General features: G+C 43.7%; 1 protein-coding gene across 1 annotated transcript; it reads left to right on the top strand.

The window, feature by feature from the left end:
- Nucleotides 1-1,237: 1,237 nt before the first annotated feature.
- On the top strand, nt 1,238-22,807 carry LOC310858648 (uncharacterized protein). The gene is made up of 13 exons (XM_083764853.1): nt 1,238-1,580; nt 3,625-3,693; nt 6,786-6,810; nt 9,297-9,383; nt 9,497-9,645; nt 10,556-10,681; nt 11,786-11,837; nt 11,938-13,015; nt 18,069-18,156; nt 18,263-18,352; nt 19,577-19,678; nt 20,059-20,557; nt 21,058-22,807. Exons 1-13 carry the CDS (start codon nt 1,521-1,523, stop codon nt 21,306-21,308), a joined length of 2,676 nt encoding a protein of 891 aa, XP_083620979.1. The 5' UTR covers nt 1,238-1,520; the 3' UTR covers nt 21,309-22,807.
- The last annotated feature ends 93 nt before the right edge of the window (nt 22,808-22,900 follow it).

Raw genomic sequence — 22,900 nt, 5'->3', positions numbered from 1 at the left:
GCAGTTTTAGATTAAAACCATAGTTTTTTTTGTTTTGACTTGGGCATGGGCCAGTTTAGATTCCTTAAATAATGTAGCTTTATTGTGCATACTCAGACACAGATAGACATGCATGTACACTAGGCACACTCAGGCTTGCGCGTGAGTGCATGCACATGCTCGCGCACTTTCTCTCACACACACACACCACACACACTTCACAAGTGAAAATAATGTATTTGTTGTTGTTTTTGTTATTTTCCATACCTATGTTTGATTACTTTGTCTCCTTACTATTTGTATATTACTATTTGGTGAGAACCACATATAAGCCCTCCATGGGTTTCTTTTCTCACCTGCACACACTTCTCACTTCTTCTTATTGATGTTACCTTTTTAGTAAGTAATTATCAAAATAAATAAATAAATAAATAAAATACAATGAGAAATTAGAAATAAGGCTACATGATGGGTAGGTGGAAAGCCTGGTGACGAGAGGTTAATATGTTGAGTGGCCTGCATAGAACTAACTGCTACAGTCCGCTTGGAGTGACATATCTTGTCCAGAGGGGGGCGCAACGAGTCCTTGTGACATCAGATATTCCAATGATCTCTGAAGTGTTAACGCAGCAAAGGCATTGGCACTGCACTGCACTGGCACTGCACACAAAACGTGGTGGAAACAGAAACTAGTAGTGCCCACCATCAAACATCAGAGAGTGAGACACTGTAAAAGTGAGTTTGAAAGTAGAAATACAACAATGTGCAAACACAGCAGCAAGATTTGTGAACTGCGACAAAATAACTTATAAGAAGGCTAGCCAAGTGGATAGCTGACTGTATGCTATATTGCTATTTATTTAAATAAATAGTTTTGAGGGAAAATGCTGCTATTTGTCCCAAAGTGACTGCAAAACATGTAGGCCTATATTAACATCATGCATATAACGACACTGATATAGCTCTGTTTACCAAATGCTGTACCCCCTCCAACTGTATAAGTGTATATACTTCCTCCATTTTCAACAGTTTTTATTATATTTTTAACTCTTGCTTTTATGTAAATGTATGTTTTCTCATGCCAATAAAGCTCCTTTGAATTGAATTGGTTGCGCTCGTTTTGTTCCACTGCCTGTGTGGGCGGGGTGTTCAAAACGCATGTGCATGTATGTGTTCTGTTGACTCCGTCCATCTGGGCTGCCCCGGCTAGGAAGACAAGTACACAAGAAATGCATTGTGCCGTTGGGGGTACTCTTGGGTTAACGTACGCTTCGTTTGTCAACGGACACATATCAGTAACTTTAAACGCAACGTTGCAGAACAATTGTATTAATTTTCGTTACTTTCTTATACATTCCAATCGTTTGACATACGCCGTTATTGCAGGTATTCGGTGTAAACCCTGTTTACTGAGCAGCAGGACTAGCCGTTAGCACTGTAGCTACTTACGTCAGGCTAGCCCACTTAGCAAGCGAGCTAACGCGTATAACAACCATAGACTGCAGATAACAACCCCATAACAACAACAAGCACGAGCAACAATGGACTCGCTGGAAACACCTTATGAAGTCGAAATGGAGATCGATTTCATCGAATGCGAGGTGAGCAAAACAAACAGCTTTCTAATAACACCCCCCCCCCCCCCCCCAAAAAAAAGAATCACATTTGTACTCGGGATCTCCTATCCCAAAATGTAGACTCTCTCGTAGATGTATTTATCGATTCTGACATTTTTGAAAATGTCAGAACTCAGAATCAATAAATACATCTGCAAGAGTCTCTCTTGGGTATTAAATTGTCACTACATCTTGGGAACCCCTAGCCCCTTTCGGGACCCTTCAGTACCATTGGGTTCTGCTTGGAGGGCTAGGGAACCCCCAAATCCATCGGTCGGAAACCACTTTGATTAGTTCTCAAAAGGTTTCATGTCAAATTGTCAAGCACCCCAGAATTTATGTGTATTTATGGTCTTGGTATTTATGGTCACAGACACTGAAAAGACTGGTAACATTTATAACAATATATATATGCTTCCCATGTCTACGACACAATACATTATGATGCATCATAATTATTAATCTGTGTATAACACTGAATACTTATAGTTATAAGAATTCAAAAATAACCATAATGCTTACAATAACAATAATCGATCCTAACTAACGTTATAAAGCAGTGGTTCCCAAAGTGGTGTCCGGGGACCCCCAGGGGTCCTTTAGGCCACTGGTTCCCAAACGTTTTCGTGTATTAGGCCACGGACCCCCATTTGAAAACATGTGCCAGTGACCCCGATAAGGGAAGAAATTTATGGCTCTAGCAGTGATCTGCTAGATCACACGCATTAGGCTACGGACCCCCGATAATGGCATTTCTACCTCTGGTACCCCAATTTATATTGTAAAACCACTTTTAATTTAACTCTGAGTGTACAAATGCAACCATGACTGTACACTCTCAGAGTTACAGACCCATAATGGTCCATTTGGTTCCAAACTATCATTTAGCTGGGGACCCCCTGGAACTCCCTCAGGTACCCCTGGGGGTCCCCGGACCCCACTTTGGGAACCACTGCTTTAGGCAGTCCCAGGGGGTCCCCAGCTAAATGATAGTTTGGAACAAAGTGGGCCCTTATGGGTCTGTAACTCTGGACCCGAATGGACTGGTTCCATGTGTACGCTCAGTTAAATTAACTTTGCTTTTTCAATATAAATTGGGGCCCCAGAGATTGAAATGCTATTACATAGGAGACGGAGTCCGTAGACTAATCCATGTCAAACTGGGGGTCCTAAACTGGTTGAGAATCAAAGCTAGAGCCGTAGAAATGGGGGTCCCTGGCATATCTCTTCAAATGGGGGTCCGTGGGGTGGGCTAATTTGTGTCCATTTGGGGGTCCTTGACATGAAAAAGTTTGGGAACCACTGTTATAAAGCTTTTAGTATTTTAACCCATTTTGGACTGAGGTCGATTAAAAAAAAGGCTTCAAAATCCTAATTTTCTTCTGAAAAACCCATGTTTCTATGTCAGTAGTGCTCAACCTTTTTCATGTCAAGGACCCCCAGAATTATCTCTATTCGGCCACGGGCCCCCATCTCAAAATATGTAGTTCCAGGGACCCCCCTGCACCACATTTTCACGACTTTTCAAAAATAGCAGACCGTGGCGCACTATTAGCTTGTAGATCTGCTATTTTTCAATAGCTAAAGCATGACATAATGCTTGAAACACCAAAAGGGGTTCCCGCCCAAAATGGGTTAGTAATATATTAGGAAAAGGGTTCCCGAGTGTCCAGCAATTTTGAAATATTATTTCAAAATGGCTGGACACTCGGGGGCCCTTTTCCTCCGGGGTTGGAGGGAAGGAGTCAAGGACCAGGCTTTACTATTTATTCCCATAGTTGTAATAAATACATTATAGCAGCAATTCTCAAAGTGGGGTCCCCGCAGGGGTCCTTGAGGGGGTTCCACGGGGTCCCCACTCCCCAGCGAAATGAGTTACAGTAATTATAGCAACAATTCAACATCGGTTTAACCACTACATCAGTTATTTGAAAATAGCAGATCTACAAGCTCATTTGATGGATACATGAATGTTGATATATTTCTTTTTTTTTGCCTTTTAATCTTTTGAATTATTTTCCCTCTCCAGGTCTGCAATAAAACCATACGGGGTGACACATTGTACAAAATACACATCACCACTCTTGGACACATGAAGGTACGGAGCTGAAACATCCAGTGCAGCTTGCTTGTGCTAAGGGATAGTTAAACCTCAAAATGACTTTTTTTCTATTGATTGCTCATGGATGTTTTTTAATTTTTGTTGCGTTCCTAAGCCAATAATTTAATGACCAGCAGTGGTTCCCTATGGAGACACAAAGGAGACTCTTTGCTGTCTCCATGAGGTGAGCAAAAGTACATTTTTGGGCAAACACGTGGATTAAAGTTCTCAGTCGCCACGACTGATTTCAGTCATTTGGATTCCATAGTAGCCAGCATGTCTTCTGTGCTGCGCACCGAAAACAGCAGATCGACAAGCTCACAACATGTTGCAGGGTGACGTGTTGTGAGCTTGTAGATTGGCTATTTTTGGTCGTTAGTTATTTTAAGATGAAAGAGTATTTGAAGTGATCAAAATAACAGTTTAGTTAGAAGCATCTCCCAGAAAGTTAGAAGCATCTCCCATAAACATGAATATTCTCAGAAATGTCATGATTTCTTACATCATTCCCTTTTCAGTGTTGAGATTTTATTCTTGCTGTATTTCATGCGAACAATGTATTTTTCATTGAGATTAATATTCTGTAGTATTTTATTCTGTTTTTGTCCACTTTCTGTTATTCTATTCTTTCTCAGTTCCAGTGGTGTAACAAGCATGACACCACTGCTCAGCTCTCCCTGCTACATACCCATTTTAAATGGTTTATCATTATAGCCTCCTTCCAAGTGGACATCAAACAGCTTCTCGTGTGTCACCTCTGTTGGATCACTATCCTATTATACAGGACCTGACGTACAGGATACAGGTGTTGGTACTTAAGTTCACACTTGCACTTCGATGGGAATTGATCTGCAACAGTGCTGTTGAAGTCAGTGTTCTCCGATGTCGGGTAAAGTGTTCTTAGCTTGAGATCATTCTGACTTGAACCTCAAATCCTCTGTGTCGCCGGCCTTGTGCTTTTATGTAGCTGCATCATCTAATCTGCCACCGGAAAAAGAGCACATTTTGCTGACACAGGAAAAACAGCAGCCGTTAGTTAAAGAGTGAGTTTACATACAGAGTTATCCTAGATATCAAATATCAGTCATTGACTTTCTGTCACCATATTTCCTTTCAGTCTCCCGGGGAGAGGCTTCCACTATTCTTGTTTTTCGGGGACATTTTGAAGACTGCATCGTGCTTGTCTTCAAGAGGCCACTCGATTCCCAACATGCACTTTATGATTCAATGTGGTGATCCACACATCCAGAATGTAGTACTTCAGCATGTGGTTTCCTTGTCTTACATCATGCTGCAGCCGTTACCCTCACACCATCTGTACGTTGGTAACCTTTGTTTCTTGTTGAAGTGTGACTTCACCCAAGGCTGTATCAGCCAGGTTCTGTTGCAAATGGTTTTCTCCTGGAGGTCTTCTGCCGTCAGTCTTGGCATTTGTCGTGGTGTGGTGCTTGTTGTTCCCTGTGCTGAACAAGTTATTTCACAAGTGCACATAATCCTCTGCAAGCGCTGTCCTGGGAACAACTGTTGCCATATAGTTTTAATAAATGGAGGACATTTCTTTTCCTCATCTGGCCACTTCAAGGGGTTCTACAGTAAATCACAGGAAGACTTGATTTTCTTGTCGTTTTGCCAGTGCAATGTCTTGTTGCCATCGTGGCTAAAAGCTGAGTTTTCTACCGATGGACTGTTTTGTCTAATGTCGAGACCGTGTTGTTCACCGTGCTTGATTTTGAACACCGGTTGCAAAAATACTTTCAGGGTGTCCCTGAGACACTAGCCTGACCACTAGCCAGCCAGCGTGATTTCTGGTCTAGAGGGGCGGGTGGTGCTGGGATCACGGCGGTCTCCCCCATAGACATATAAACGTAGATGTCCTTTTCCGGCTCTGGAGGGTATGTGCTCAAGGGAGGGCAAAACTCTCCCGAGGTTCCCTGCGAAGCACTGCGGATGCATGAGCGTGCGCCACAGAGCGCATGTTCGGGTCTGTAGGTCCCGGAAAAGATGCGCTGTGATTGGCCAGTAGTCACTTGAGTGGCAGTGTGACGTAACGTGCCTTCTACATTTCCAGCGTACTTCCTCCCCAAGTGTAAATTCTTCCGTCATTCTTGACATCACCAAATTTGGCGCAAGGCCCCTCTACACTAGTTCAATCCCACTCCTACACCAGGCTTTTCTTTTTGTGAAAACGAAACGCCCTGGGGTGTCCCAGGCTACTGAGACACTGAACGAGGTTGACTGCATCTCGTCATGCTGTGCTGTCGTACGCCATTCATTCTCTCTCACTGTACAATGTATGGCGAAAACGGTCGAAGGAGGGTATAGGATGCTGATATAGGATGCAATACAAGAGTGCGGACTAGCCGTCACTACACCAACTCCTGGATTGTTGCTGTCCACTCGTTATCCAGCATCAGCGTCCACGCCGTCCAAAGCACTGCAGTGTTGCTGGCCCTTCCATCTGTGACTTGGTTTGGCTTCTACAGTATCGGTGAGCTCGTCATCAGCTCCGGGTGCTTGATACAGTCCAGCCAGCCTCATCCCTCCGTCCACCTCTCTCTCTCTCTCTCTCTCTCTCTCTCTCTCTGAACTTGTCCGTGACCAGCGAGAGACCCCTGTAGAGATCAAGGTTTCTGATGGGGTCCTTCCATGTGACATACAGGACCATACGTAGCATTCCTTGTGTGGGCTGCATCCAGGGCCTTTTCCTCAGTGCTGTAGTGTAGTGAGCATTGGTGTAGCACCAATTCTCATTTCATTTCATTTTGGTTTAAATATGTAATAAAATATAGAAGCCTAGTAGCAATACACTGCTAATGCCTACGAAGGGTGAGAATGTGAAATACAGTTGCTTACAAGTGCTGGTAAAAATGAATGCATATAGATTAACCTTTGCCTCTACTACACCTCAAAGGAGCTGTGGTCTTGTTTAACTGTTATCTGTAACGATGGAATGTGTGTTCCCATGATATAACCATGTCTCTGTTTGTAGCAGTGGGGAAACTCCATTTTGACCAGTGGGCAGTTTACCAAATACTGCTGTTCTGTGCTGATTGAATTGACTTTCATGCTCTCCTTTTTATTCCTGGCAGAAAGAGGGGACGTTGGTTCATCAAGGTAAGTAGCTCCTATCCTAACACACAGAACGTTTGGGTCATCCTGGGATGACGTGATTTATCTTCAGACATTTAGTTAACAACAGACACAATTCTGTTGTTTTATTGTATTCACATCTAAATATTTTCACATTTTATTCTGGATCTCACTGCCTGCTTAGCATTTACATATAGAAAAAGAAGGCACGCGGGTGCATTGGTTGTAGCTTCCTCAGCACACACACAAAAAGCAACATTTTCAGTTATTTAGAATACACCATTTAGAAATTGGTCCTGAACAATAGAAGTAAAGATTATACGAAGCACATAGTTTGAGACCTGATTTAGACGAATTGAAATGTATCCATTTAAGTTCTTAAAAAAATTACACGCGTGTGAAGTGAGGGGCACTTATCGTAAGCCAAAAATCATCACATTCCATGCGACGAACACATGCTCAAACACACCTACACACAAAGTTGTGCATAAAGAATTAGATTGATTTATCTTCAATATTTTGGTGTTTGATGGTGTGGTTCCTTGTTCCTGTGGGTAAGTAGCCAAACGTGGACAACATGGCAACATTTTTCAGCAATCCAAAACATAGACATATCCATTATTTCTTATATCTATTCCTAAAATTACAAGAGCCGTGCACTTCTTAACAGAGTTACACCAGTGTTCAACAACCTCACATGGCCAGTTCCAGCATGAAAGGAAAACAAGATGACTCGCAATGGCCTCAACAGTCCAGAATGCAACCACAAGATGGTTGTTGGAGAAGCATTCCGGGGCATGTAGGATTCAGTAGAAAACCACCAACTGAAGTAGACCCAAAATACATGTGTGCTCACTCTTTGCAAGTCTTCACATTTCTGTCGGTGTGGACGGAAGACTTCTTGAAGGGTGACACAGTGGAGCAGTTGCATGCAGTTACTACATCATGTACAGTGACATAGTAAGCCTTGCTGAGCCATGAGGCCCATCGGGCAGGAGCCTATCTCCTGTTCTACTGTATAGCGTGAGGCATGACACTAGTATGTTGCAGGGACTTACCCCCCAATTTAACCCTTGATGCTGAGTGCCAAGCAGGGAGGCACTGGGTCCCTTTTTTGAGATGGTCTTTGGTACGACCCGGCCGGGGATCAAACCCCAACCTCCCAGTCCCAGGGCGAACACTCGTAACTACAAGGCCACTGAGCTTCCCCAATGTACTCTCCCCTCTAAAATGTCAGAGATTTGTTTTCATGTCTCTGCCATTGATTGCCTATATATTTCTCATAGGCTCACTGACTCACCCACCAGGAATGTAAACCGGTTGGTTAGGTCATTTTATGAGTGAATGCACGGATAATTTTGGAAATGCATTTGAAGAGTCGGGCCATGAACCCAAGGCAAGGATCCATCGTCCAACAACAATCTCGCGTGAATTGAGCACTGTGGTTTAAGTCACCGCTCCTGGAGTCATTGGGTTTACCACCACCACCATGGGGAGCTGAAACCACCATCTACTTGGCGGTCATTTTGATTGACGATAGCTTTGCATTACAAACCAGTATATTTACCTTTTTATTACAGGTTTGATGCATTTCCTTCTCATTTAGGCATTTTCACAATGCAGTCACACAGTGTTGTTGGGGAAAGGGAAACCACAGCCTGGCACTAACAAGTCTGTAGTATGACTGGAAGATGTTTCCCCCCTCATTTTAATCACATTAACTTCAGGGTCTTTTCCGTATTGCCTATGGGCGAGCAGGACTGAAGATGAGTAGGATTCATAGCTCAAGAACATTTGCCTCTTCATTAACTATCCTAATTTCTTAGGAGCAGAGGACTGCTATTGAACAGCGCTCGGGGAACAGTAAGGGGTTCAATATCTTGCTCAAGGACACCTTTGACAGGCTGCCGGAAGGATCCCGGAAGCCACTGCGAGATCATGAGAAGATGGTGCCTTGCGTGGGTGCAGTGAACCTGGATATGTGCTATGTCTGGACATTGATACACTGAGAACCCTTACCCGACCAGAGAAAAGACAACAAATGTGTTCCGCTGATGAGAAGGATACACTCCAGACTCCACTCTGACAGTTTGCCACTGATGTCAGCCATGCCCAATGGGTCGCAAGATATTCTGATGTAATCGATGCAGAATTCATGTTCTAGAAACCATTTGGATACACTGCAATGTGCACCACACAGTTTAACTATTGTTTTGAAATTATTGATATCGATGAGACTGGGAAATTGGCACAATGGATACGGATTATTGGGGCAGGCAACGTTTAAGGCGTACAAATCATAAGCAAGATCTGCTTTAATCTGCTTTGCGGTGCATTTATAGCAATTACTTCACAGTGAATCTTACAAGGCATCTGCATTTCAGTATATGAACTCGAACATCATTGAATTATCTACTGTACACTTAGATTAATTATGATCTTAAAAAAACCCACACATGACACTATTGCAGTTTGGCTTTCATTTAACTGCTTTGGTTTGGGTATTCTAGGTCATGCAGTCAGAAACCAGATCGTACCAGATTTTGAAGACATCATGGACTACCTACGATACCTGAATCTTGATGAGCCCATCATCGGTGAATACATTATTAAATCACTTTGAAGGTGCTCAACTGTTGTTGCACGGCCTCGTTAATTTTCTTTGTGTTTTTACGTTGTCGGTCGCTTTTTGTTTCACTTACTTTGCCAGGTTTGAACCAATTGGAGGAAGTGTCTCACTCCGACCCCAATGACCTTCAGCCAGGTCCCAGATATAACTGTAGGCTCTGTGACCTGGAAGCTAACCTACCCAACATGGTCAATCACATCATCGGACGCAAACATCGGCAGAAGTATCTGGTATGCGTCTGTCCTTATTCTCAGATTAAAAATTTCACTGCCATTCAAATCCAACCGTTCACTTCCCTTGACGATTATACTTGTCAGTTAAAGGGCCACTTCACCCCTTTTGCAAACAGAGCTTATTTTAATGTTTAGGACACAAACACTTTTCTTGGGTTTTTATGTGTAATATGTTTTTGTTTTTTTTATATTTTAGTCATCACGCCATGTTCATGACCAAAAACTTGTCATGAAAATGTGGTCTCACTTCCTTCCTGGAACACAAAGTCACCTCCATGCAGCCTCCCCCCTTCTCCACAAGAAGGGGAAGTGCACTAAAGCATTATCGGCATTGTAGGAATTCAGCAATCCAGTCAAACCCTAGTAGTCAAACACACAGACTTCATTATTTTTCTGGCCATAGGGTGCCAATTTCAAATTGTGCTACTGTTATCTACTACAAATACTATTAACATTGAGTGACTGCAGTTTCTTCCAGCGATGAAATGTCCCTTTAAGTTTGCTAGGCGATCGATAAAACCGGAAATAAGTGAAAAGGTCTGCCTCCATCCGTTTCAATATAAACAGATTTTTGAAAATGATTGCGTTTAAAAAAGAAAGTATATTTCTATCTTTATTCACGACCCATGATTAAAGCGTTGCTGATTGCAGTAATGCTTAGGGTGAATAATGACAGTGAAACACTGTTGACATCCGGTTCACGCCCGGGCAATGTTTAGGGTGAATAATGACAGTGAAACACTGTTGACATCCGGTTCACGCCCCAGGCAATTTTGGCCTTCAAAATGAGATGATTAATATATATAATAGTGTAGTGAGTAATATGAGGCAGTGAACTGAAATGTGCAAGTTGGACCATTTAAAATGTCTCTGATTTAAAAATAAAACTGCTTTGAACTCACTCCAGGAGATGAAACGGCCAGACCTGGTAACCTGGAACCCAGCGGCCCCATTTAGCAGTTCAAATTCGGGGAAAATCATACGGGCCAAGGCAGAAGTAGCCGAGCGACAGAATGGGAGAGGAACTCCAAAGGTTGGTGTTGTCATGACCAGTCTCTCCTGGCTGTTTACCTCTCTGTTTCTAGCTTACACTTGCACACTCCACACGTCCCTTAATCCATTTTGGGCGGGAACCCCTTTTGGTGTTTTAAGCAATATGTTATACTTTAGCTATTGAAAAATATCAGATCTACAAGCTCATAGCGCGGCACAGACGCTACGAGCTTGTAGGTCTGCTATTTCTTTTTTTATCGTGAAAATGTGGCGCAAATCTTTGAATATATATTCTTTCAGGGCGAACGTTTTTAACTCGATCTTTGATTCTGGGGAGGTCCCTGGAACAACATATTTTCAGATGGGGGGGGGGGGGGGGTCGGCGGCCAATTTATAATTTTTGGGGTCCTTGACATGAAGTAGAAACATAGGGCTTTTCAGAAAACTGTCAGGATTTAGAAGACATTTGTAGAATCTGGTGTTTGGTCGAAATGGGTTAATCCTGCTTCTGAGTGTCCACGAGGAGGTGAGGAGCTGTTCTGCTTAAATATCAATGATTTACTTTGTTGCTTCATTAGCTCTGATCACTCTCATTCAGATGGCTATAAATGTGCCTCAGTATATCTTGCAGACAGTTTACATCCCATAGCCCGAGTAGACGGTCCGTCCAATAACAAAACAGACAGTCAACACTTCCGGCAATTCTCTATTATACAACAGGTCGTTTCATGCTTCAAACAAGCATGATGGAACACCTAATCAAAACAATTGCATCAGTGCTCTGTTCTCCCAGAGCGCAGCAAACCCGGTGGCTAGGCTAACTAGTTTCTTGGGACAATTGTGATCGTAGTGGCGTCGTATAGAATATAGCGAATTTTCGCGATTATCTTAGTTTTAAGGGTAACTGTTGTATAATTGCAATATTACATGGAAAGGGGTGCTTTAACGTCATTAATGCACTTCTGCGATGCAGTTCCTGTAGCATCGCAGGCGTGCATTAGTGACGTTAAACCACCCCCTATAGTGTAATATTGCTTAATTCAACCCCTTGCCTAGAAGACCGCTGGACTTGTTTCACTTTCTTTAGCTTTGTATTGTCCTTGAGTTGCTGAATTGTTTTGTGTCTGTGCTCTGTATGTTTCAGTTGGCGAGGAAATCATTGGCAAAAGTTGTCGGCAAATCCAACATCTCCAGAAGTATGGCCTTATACTTTTAATTTTGTATGTGGTACTCTGGAGTACAAAATGAGCATTTGTTGCAATTATTTTCTTCTTCTTTTTCCCCTTTTCCCTCAAGTACTACCACAGCAGAAGAACAATGTAGGCCAGAATTCTTCTAGAGGTCTGTCATCTCAGTCACAAGAATTTACAGATTATCCAGGGGAGTACTCCTACCACTCAGGGCATCCGCTAGATAACCCAAACATGCCGCCCTATCATACAAATGACGGTTACATGTCAGCAGATGCAGAGGGAGGTGCCTATCCAGCCATCCATGATTATCATGGGGACTATCGAGTGAACTCTGAAGACATGTCTAGAAGAAACTTCCCAAAGTCTGGTGGTACCAGCCGTGATGCTAGGGAGGAGATGACTTACGGACCAACGTACCACAATGAGGCTCCTCTTTACAGGAAGCCCTCAGCAGGAAGCGACCCCCTCAGGGAATTTATGGATGCCGAGCGTGGCCGCGGTCCTTCTGCTGAAGCTGTGGAGTCTCGTAATAGGGCCTATCCAGCACACAACCCTCATGGGTCAACATATGCAGAAGATGACCCTCACAGTCGAGCTTACCAGCCAGAAGGTTCTGGCCTTGCCACGCCAGGTGGAGGTGTTCAAGCCAGGACTTCCATAGATTATTCTCATGGAAAGGTTCCCTTTGACATTAACAGTCACCTCAGGCAAAGACAGTCTCCTGACGACCCCTACTCGAATCCCAGACCAGATCCCCACCAAAGATCCTACCCTGGAGGTGAGGGTCAAGACAGGTCTTACTCTGAAGAAGATCCCTATCGGCCACTCTACCCTGGCGCGAACCAACAGCGGCGGTCTCTAGACAGGGAACCCAACAGACCTGGCAATGCTAACGGCGCAGGTAGGCGGGAACCGAGTGGCCAAGATGCCAAGAGGCCAAGGCTTGCTGAGCCTATGGAAATAGAACAATGGCAAGAGGGGCCAGCAGGTGACCCTAACATCAACAGGAGAGGTCCTCCTATGCCCAGCAGACTCCCGGAAGGTGCCAGAGAAATGTCGAACATCCCAGAGCCATTCAGACGCTTTCTGCAAGGTGCATCAGAGGATCAGACGAAGGACGGGAAAAGAAGGAAGAAGAGCCGCTTTTCAGATGCCACTAAAGAGGAGGTGGAGAGAGCCAAGTAAGTAGGGATGGAGCTTGTTAATTTTGTATTGATAATGAGCAGGCTTTAATCGAGCCTACTATTGAGCATTTTCTATTATATTGTGTGTGAAATAGCCAATCTACAAGCTCACACCATGCTTGTAGGTCTGCTAAATTTAGATTTGATAAATTCAGAACTGGGTTTGTAATGTACCCGATTTTGGGCTCATCCCTAGATGTAAGTCTTTATTGACTTGTCTTGGTTTAGCAGGGTCTTCTCTACACCAGGTTGGCTGACTTCTATCTTAAGCAGAAAAATGTTTATCGTCACGGTTGGACAGAATCCTCAGTCTCCGTATTTTAACTGTCAATTCATAAATGAATACTACAGCATCGCACAAAAGAATCAAAGGTAGCAGGTCTACAAGCTTGAAACGTGGCATGTAGCGATTAGGGTTGGGTGACGATACGAATATATCGTCAATCGCGAATATACGAATCCAATCGCCGAATATTTTTATTAGGCGATTTCTCGGGACGATTTAGCCCAATTAACCTGTAAAGTGTGAGCAACATGTGAATTTGGCCCAGCAAAGTAGTAACAGCGGCCGGGTGGAAATCACCTCCTCCCGTTATAATGTATGCTCCCACAGTCCCTGCACTCAGCAGCATCGGGCACCGGGGCACGGCACTTACGGCCTGGGAGCTGAGGGAGGCTGTAGCCTACATGTTGTTTAAGCTCCGGAGTCCAGACCCATGCAGTTTAATAATATACAGTCACAACAGAATGCACACTGCTGTCTCGTGTCTCATCACAATCCCAATGCCTCACCCGTGAAGTCGGGGGGGGGGGGGGGGGGGGGGGAAATAAAAATACTGTCTACTAGTGTTAGTGTATAGGCTCGGGGATCATTCGTTAGCTTAGCGCTTAGCTTAGCGTGTAGCACCTACTGGTGCTGCAACCCACTGATTGAACTTCAACTCCGCCTGTAATCTAAGTTATTTTTATTGACAACATGAACGAACACTGACACCAGCGCTGCAAAAATAGACAGATCTACAAGCTCTCAACGCGTAGCGAACGGCACTGCAAAAAGAGGCAGGACGCGATGCCTTGAGAGCTTGTAGATCAGCAGCAGCCAGCAGCCCGGCCGCAGCAGCTTGTGGGCTCCGCTGCTCCGCTCCGAGCCTCCGACGGACCGCCGGTGCGGGGAGTCAAGGGAGCAAGTTACCCTGGCTGCGCAGCTGCGCTGCAGTCTGCAGAAACAGACTGATCTACAAGCTCTCAACGCCTAGCGAACGGAGCTGCAAAAACAGGCAGGACGCGGCGCCTTGAGAGCTTGTAGATCTGGCTTTTTTGCGACCTGCAGTGAGCTTTTCTCACTTTACTTTTATGACACGAATACATCGATAATCGGCGAATATTGGTCAGACGATGGGCGGTTGAAAACAATTGGCATATCGCCCAACCTTAGTAGCAATGCATTATGAGCTTGTAGATCTGCTACTTTTGCTGTTTTAATTCTATCTTCTGTGTCTGGTGCCCTCTGGCGTGATCACAGAAGCATTACATGATAAACTCCCAGACTTATCTGATTGGCTGGTACGCAGGACAGTGTGGTTAGCCCTCATTATTTTGATCCTTCTCGCATAGATCAGTCAAATCAAACTGTCGTGTAGTCAGAGTTTCACTAAGGACAAGAGAGAATCTTGGGACCGAACACTACAGGCAAGTGCTTTTCGACTGGTTATTTTCCCCAGGTGATTGAAAAGTGCGGACTACATTTGCTAGTACCTCTAGTAGCGACCGTAGTGGACACTTATTCATGTTTGGCTGCCTCTAAGCCAATGGGAGACTTACCAATAAAACCCATATCCTGACTCGAACGGCATAAAACGAATACTCTGAACGCCGCAACGTCAGCCATTATCTGAGGCAGATGCTGCGGCACAAACTGATTATAGATGTTCATATACGAGAGCTTGCTGCACCTGGCAGTTATGACGGAGTCATTCTTGTTTAGAATGTGCTTTTGAGCGAACATGGACTGTGTTTATACGTTAAGTGTCCAGATGACATACCCCTCTCCACATTGCTAACTAGCCTAGCCTTGTTAGCTTATAGCTAAGCTATCCGGTTTGCTAGCAGCAAGGCTAGCTTCTTAGCTAGAGCAGAGAACACGTTTGAGCAGAGAATGCTCACAGTCTCTCCACAACACCCTTTCCACAGCGTCAATAGAAGCCAAGCCTTGCGACAACGCAGAAGGAGAGCCAACCTCCTCCTTTCCCAGAAGGCCTGCTTAAATTGCGATGGTAAGATCTCGGGGCGGGACAAACACAACGTCTGCATCTACTGTCTTGGATACGACCACTTCAACAATGCGCTCAAAGATCCAGACTTCTGCAATGCATGCTCGACGACGGAGTTGAATTACCCAAGTAAGAGGATCAAACGGTTGGTGAAGAAGCAGCTACGGGACCCGGTCCTGGACCTCCTCATAGAGGAAGAGATCTGGGATGACCGCTCACCCTGCCGCGATGACACAGCGGAGAGCCGGGAGGACCACTCACCCAGGTAAGGGCTTTTGACGTCTTAGGTGTTCACTTGTTTTAGCAAGTCTAGCTTCTTGGCTACACAGATGTTGAGCTTGAGCAGAGAATGCTCACCGACAACAAGTTTGAGCAGAGAATGCTCACTGTCTCTCTACAACACCATTTCCACAGTGGCCAAAGAAGCCGAGTGAATAAGGCAACTATCGCACGACGGAGAAGAAGGGGGGAGGTGGACCCTGTTCCCCAGAAGGATTGCGAACAGTGTGGTCGTAAGGTCTCGGGGCGGGACAAACACAGCCTCTGCTTCTACTGTCTCGGATACGAACACTACAACAACGCGATCAATGATCCAGACTTCTGCATCTCATGCTCGTCGACGGAGAAGAGGTACCTGAGTCGGAAGATGAATCGGCTGCTAAAGAAACAAAACCCGGTGATGGACCTCCCCATGGAGGAAGAGACCTGGGATCATTGCTCACCTCGCCACTATGACACGGCGGACAGCCGGGAGGACCACTCACCCGGGTAAGGATTGTTAGGTGTTACACTTGTTTTAGCTTAAAAAAGAAACAAGAACATAACATTTTGAGAGATTGCACAGATCCCTTGATAAAGTGCAACTAGTCAATAAAGTGCATCTTGTCAGTTATGGTTGCTGCCATTTAGCCATTTCTGACAGAGGAACATCAGAGTGCTGTCTAAGAGTGAAGCTTAGACAGCTCCTCCACCATACTCTGCTTGAAATCAGATGGTACTAATCGTACTATATAACATCCTTCTCCCCGCAGCCGCACACATTAAAACCAGGAAGATGGGACATTATCACTCTGAGCCATAGAGTATTAAAAGGATAGAGACTGATCTGGCGTGAAGCTCCGCCCCCTCCGCTATTCATGTCTGTGGAAGTTGCTCAGTGGCGTTTTGAAGCACCCGGAAGGACCGTCTACTTCCGCCTTTTTCTGCCTCTTCCGCATTTGGGCACCAAATTTTGGTTCCCAAATGCGGAAGTGCAACCGAGCGCTCAATGTTAAAGCCCAGCTGCACGGGGTTTCCTCGTCATGAATCCACGGGATTACCGCTAGGGCCCAGTGCTTCAACTTTGGAAAGCCTCACTGGCCCCTTGCTCTGAGCCCACATAGGTGGTTGATTGGGCTCGGTGGTGACTTGAGTGATTAAGGTGGTGGAATGCTTTCCCAGTGGCAGACATTTTGTCTTTTTTACAAGACCTAAGGGACATTTTCTCCACGGTTAAGGTTTACTTGGCAGCTATTTCAGCCTGCCATATAGGCTTTGCGAGTAAGCCTGTGGGGCAATACCCATTGGTGTACTGGTTTATGGAGGGCGCTAGGTGGCTTCTATCGGTCTTGAAATCCATGGTTCCATCCTGGGATTTGGCAATAGTATTAGACTCATTGTCTCAACCACCTTCCGAGCCTTTAGAGGTGGTGGACATGAATTTGTTGTCGTTAGCGATACTGTTGACTCAACTCTTTCAGCGCCACCTGGTGGTCACCAGTTTAGGCTCTGAGTGCCAATTCTCCCATTATAAAGAGAGAAAGAATTTGTAATTATATTATGCATGTAATGTGCATGTCATCACCTGTACACCAGATTAGAGGAATTTTCAAAATATGGTTGAATTTTTTTTTAAATAGAATTAAGAATAAATTCCCAAGAGAGAGACGTCTTAACGCCCGTGGCATCCATTACAAAGACGGCAATAAGACGGGATAACGTCCCTGGCACTTAAACAGTAATGACCACAAAGCACATCAGTGATATTCATGCGCTTTCCGTGAGCCCTGAGTGTGTATACGTTTTACTGATGGGTATGCTAGGGTTGTTAACCTAACCCAGTGTTTGTACTGAAGAATCCTCTCTAAATGTTGAATTTGAGGTGTTCTACCCGCCCCTTTCACTTCAGAAGAGGGACAGCGATTACAGCGGCTTTGTCCAGTAAGGACCTTGAGGCTGTATATGGACAGGCTTCAAGGAAGATGGACCAATTGTTTGTTTCCTGGGTCCACGGTCGGTGGGTATGCCCAAAACAAAATGAAGTGATTCTGCCCAACCGAGATTATATAAACATTTTCCTGTGTAAGATGGAAGTCAGTTAGCCTGGTGTACAGAAAACCCTGCTGTCTGTCATCTCCAATAGGCCGTTGCTAGTCAACACCTTGCTCAGCGCTCTCTGAGCTGCACACGCAGCCATTCACTTGTTTACGGGCCGACAAGCGTACTTACTCTGAATCTACGCTGCCTCCGCGCAGATTGATTATAACGGCGATGTTCTGTCCTAATTTCGGACTTCCTCATGCATCTTGTTTAGAATATTAACGCTTCTAGAGAGAGATCAGTTTTATGGCGGCGATGTAGATTTCACCTTCCGGTTTTGGGGGGAAATGAATGGTGGGGATTTCATTTGCTTGGCACTCTAGCGCCTTTATTCTGAAAACTCTGGCGGCAAGTGTTAAATGCATCTTCAGATCCTGTTTGAATGCTATTTTACAGTCTTTTTTCTTTTGTATTCCTTAAAGGCTAATGGCTAAAGGCAAAACTCCAGGTCAAGGACCAAGGACACAAGACATCCATAGACCTCAGAGACCAGGCCCCTATGACCAACAGGTAGTCTATCGTAAAACCCTCTGGCCAGCATTTTATAAATGGTTTGACAGTTTTATCTAATCTATACAATGAATACACTGCAATGATATCCTGTTTTTTCTTTTAGGGCCAATACAACACTGAAAGTTACCCAAGTGAGAACCCTGGCTCTTTCTCAGAGAAAACTCCAGTGTCTGGCAATGTCTTTGATTTAATGGTAAGCTCCTGAATCAGTCAGTGCAAAATGCATTACAATTTACATTTACAATTTAGGCATTTAGAAGACAATCTTAATCCAGAGCGATTTACAGTAAGCAGGAACAAAAGACATCAAATACATGAACAAAGAAAGAAAAGAGGCCGCACAGCTCGTAGTCACGATGCTAGAAACTTTTATTTAACCGACGTTTTGGCACACAGGATGCCTACTTCAGGGTATCAATACATAAACTTATAGACTGGATTAATACCCGTATATATAATGTATTACACCAAATGACCACATGAACTACCAGTGGCATTTTTTTCTCTTTTTCCCACCTGCACAAAGCATTTCACAGTCTATTGTTATCCAAGTTTGGAGCCTTTCCAGTCAACTATGCAAACCTATATTGACCTCTACTGTGTATTAATGGAAAAGTAAAAGAAAAGAAAAACTGTTAACAATCATTTACTGTGTATCCAAAATACATTCATCACCATCACCACCCCCTTACAAATAAAACCAAACGTATGACTGTCCTTAATCTCTTTTATCACTTAAACAATGAATGTCACTGGGCCTTTTCTAAAATCTGAGAACCATCTTGGCTATTCTTATATTCTATTTCCAAGGAAAATGATAACATTTAGCACATTACCATAGTTTAATAAAACCAGATAAGTAATAGGCACTATAACAAGTTCATAAGTAACTTAGGTACTGTCAATACTTTTATGTATTTGGACATGTAAAGTAGAATTACAGTGTGCCGTGTATTTATTGGGGACTTGCTTCTTACAGTCCTATGGTAAATGGTGCATTTATATAGCGCCTTTATCCAAGGCGCTTTACAGAGATTGTGCATTACATTCACCAATTCACACACATTCATACACCGATGGGAGCGGAAACCATGCAAGGCACCATCTAGCACATCGGGAGCAATTAGGGGTTCAGTGTCTTGCTCAAGGACACTTCGACAGTAACTCTGGGGGAGCCCGGGTTTGAACTGGCAACCTTGCGGTTACCATCCAGGCACACCTGAACCACCGCCGCCCCTCGTCCTATGTCACTAGAAATAGCAGTCAGACCTTCCATGTGTCTAATCCATGCAAAGAGACACTTTTTCTCACTCATGTCACCTATACTGTTGTGATATAGTACCTGCATAAAATCATTGAATGCCATCATGGAAGTGATTCCACTATAATCTTTTCACTGTGTTCTGTCGTCTACTAGAAAAACATTGAGATTGATGACGTAGAGGATGCTGACTTCCTGAAGAGCAAACTTTGCAACCTTCTTAAAGAATTCCAAGCCAAGAAATTGGAGAAGACTTCGGTATGTATCACCATGAACAGTGCATGCCGGCATCTTGTTGGAGTGGACAATGTTTGACCTTTGTAATAGATTATTAGCTTAATTTCTGTCTGTTTCCTTAAACCATTAAGACCTGAGGCCCAGTCTAAATCTCAACCGATTTTATGAAATACCTATGTTGCTATCAGCGGTTCTAAACCTTTTTCATGTCGATGTATTTTGCCACTGATCAAAAATGACAAAGATCTTTTCCTGGTTTTATTGGCTTAAAAGAGGTCTAGATGAAATTAATGACCATTTATTGTCCTCCAGATAGTTATTTTAATGTACACTGCTAGCCTGAGTACGATTTTTGTTGTGAAATGACAATTAAAGTGAAGCTTGAACCTTGATTCCCGTAGCAAAAAAACGAAGGCCCAGCAGGCATGTCCGCTGGTTACCACGGTATGAGCAACGACCAACGGGCACCTCCACCAGGCCAGCATGACCGAAACATCAGAGAAAGTTCTCAGGGCCAACGGGCACATCCACCAGGCCAGCATGACCGCAACATCAGAGAGGATCATCAGGACCAATGGGCACCTCCACCAGGCCAGCATGACCGAAACATCAGAGGAGGTCCTCAGGGCAAATGGGCACCACCACCAGGCCAGCATGACCGAAACATCAGAGAAGGTCCTCAGGGCAAATGGGCACCTCCACCAGGCCAGCATGACAGAAACTTCAGAGGAGAACCACAAGATAGGCGTTTTGACAACCAACGTAGGCAATCGCAGGAAGCTCGCAGACCGCAGCGAGACAGGGACGAGCGAGGCCAGTTGCAGGATGATGGAAGCCATGGGCACCGCCCTTCTTCGGGCCAACCTCAAGACAGTGCTTCAAGCAGAAGCCGTTACGAAGGTAATCTGTCAGACAAACGTGGTATCTCGGAATACATTTTATTAATGCCTCAATTCAAACTCAAAGAACAAAGATGACTAAGATTCAGGGTCAGACCAGTCGTTCCGAAACTGTAATGCTGTGAGATAAGTCCTGTTGTGCTATGCAAAACGTTTGTAATTTATTATCGGTACTAAAACGTTTTATTTTTCATTAGTAAATTAAAATAAATAGTGATAATAGAGTGATAACTCAAATGTATTAAAAGTAATTATTATAATAAAATAATAGATAATATGCTAGACTAGAGGACCTTGGATCCAAACTGACTATGTAGTAAAATACAAAAAATATCTAAAACACTGCTACATAGACTACACACATCTGGTGGATATGCTGTGCGACTGCAGGATTTGTGTACATCAGTCTTGTGTATTGCTAACTAGCTTCTATTATATCCTTTTAATTCCCTGTGTTGATTGTTGTTTCTGCCATTCTACCACATGTATCTCCTCTTGCAGAGGTCTTCGGTGGGTCCGGACATGGCCAGCCACCCTATGCTGTCCAAGAGCAGCCACCACTGTACCCAGAGAGGTTTAATGAGCCCAGGAACCCTCATCACCCCTCTGGCAACAGGGAGTATTTTGATCACTTCCCGCCAGCCAACGCCTTCCACGGGGGGGATCAGGGATATGGGAGCCATCGCCGCCCTCAGCACTCCAGCCTAGACAAGATCACATCCACCCTCCTGGAACTCGTGGCTCGGAAATAAACCGGCAGCTATCAATTAAGTTAGTGGTTCTCAACCTGTGGTGGGCAGTGAAGGGTACATTGCAAGTTGACCCCCAAATATTTGTAATTATAATATAACATTAGTTTCATGATGTGTTTTCATTTAGACCTTGAAAAATGTGATTTTTTTTTAATACAGAGACATGGTCATGGTGGCAAGAGTGTTCAGGTGTTCAGGAGAGGAGAAAAACTTTTAATAGCACAGGCAGACTCTTCACATACTAGAGCAATTCTGAAATAAATGTCAGAGCTGAAATCGACATGTATACATGAAATAAATGCTTAAACATGTGGCTAGGTGTAATGTTAGAGTCCACAGAAGTGAACCTTTCAAGCCTGTTTTCTCAACTTGCTGATTTCTGCAAGATTACTCTATAAGCCATGCATATCTCCAAAACTGGTGGGTCAAACTGAACAACCAATATGCCAATTTGAAGCTATGATTTCCTGCTTTCATAGGACATGAAAAAAGTAAAAACGTAGTTATTAAAAAAGGATATGTTGTCATTAAAGGTGCTTCCTCCTGCAGTGTACCTCAGTCACTATGAACGTCCCTCGGATTGTGATGTTTGAGCGCATCAACAACAATTGATGCTGTTAAAAATGTTGTGTATAGAGCGCCTTCCTGACGTCACTCGCTCATCCCCTCGATTCCTCTCTATGGAGAATAACATGGGGTGATCTTAATATCGCCTACTATAAGAATTGTGGTCCAAAAATAAACAAGCTGTCTCTGCGTTATTGTCAGGGAGTTGTCTCTGTATCGTTTGTGACAGTCAGTCACTCATATATGATACAGTCTGTTTCTAGCGAAAATATAACTAATTCAGTAGCAGTAATCTACAGTTATGGTAAATTTGTGAGTGCTGTTGAACCACTGGGTGAAATGTGCCCTGCTTGATATTTTCAAGTGTACCCTGGTCCAGAAAAGGTTGAGAACCACTGAATTAATTGATATAATCGGTAGCATATCGAAATCGGTCATGATTTTTCACTGATGATGCAATAATGTGACCGTCAATGACTGTCGCTTTTGTTTTGTTTATTTCTAATGTTTGGAAGCAGCATAATCCGTATAATATCGGAATTTGTCATAATCTGTATCGCCAGATATGACCCTGCAAATCTGATATCGGTCATAATTTCATAATCGTGCACCCCTGGTATTAGTGCATGTATTGTTGTATTATATCTTACTTTTAGTTTTGCTTTTTTTTTAGACATTGAAAGTGTATAGATGCACTAAATATGAGGCAGTATAGATTTATTTTTATTGATTTCATGGTAAATAATTGCATTGTATATGATTTAACGAAGAATATGATTTGGGGGGGAAGTGACGCTTTTCAATGTCATTTTTGCTTTTATGTTCTAACTTCTTACTATAGTGTTATGTTCTAACTTCTTACTATAGTGTTGATGATTTGGGTGTAAAACTGTAGTAGACTTTATCATTAAAAGCTCTCTTTTTAGTTTTAACCTGTTTTGTGCAATTCTTCTGTCATCTATTATTACTGCTACTATTACTACTAGTTATTACTATTAAGTTACTCTATGATTTCGTTTTTTGTT

This window comes from Protomyctophum parallelum (genome assembly GCF_964188405.1).
Source record: "Protomyctophum parallelum genome assembly, chromosome: 1".
Classification (NCBI taxonomy): Eukaryota; Metazoa; Chordata; class Actinopteri; order Myctophiformes; family Myctophidae; genus Protomyctophum; species Protomyctophum parallelum.
This window is presented reverse-complemented; position numbering and strand designations above follow the sequence as displayed.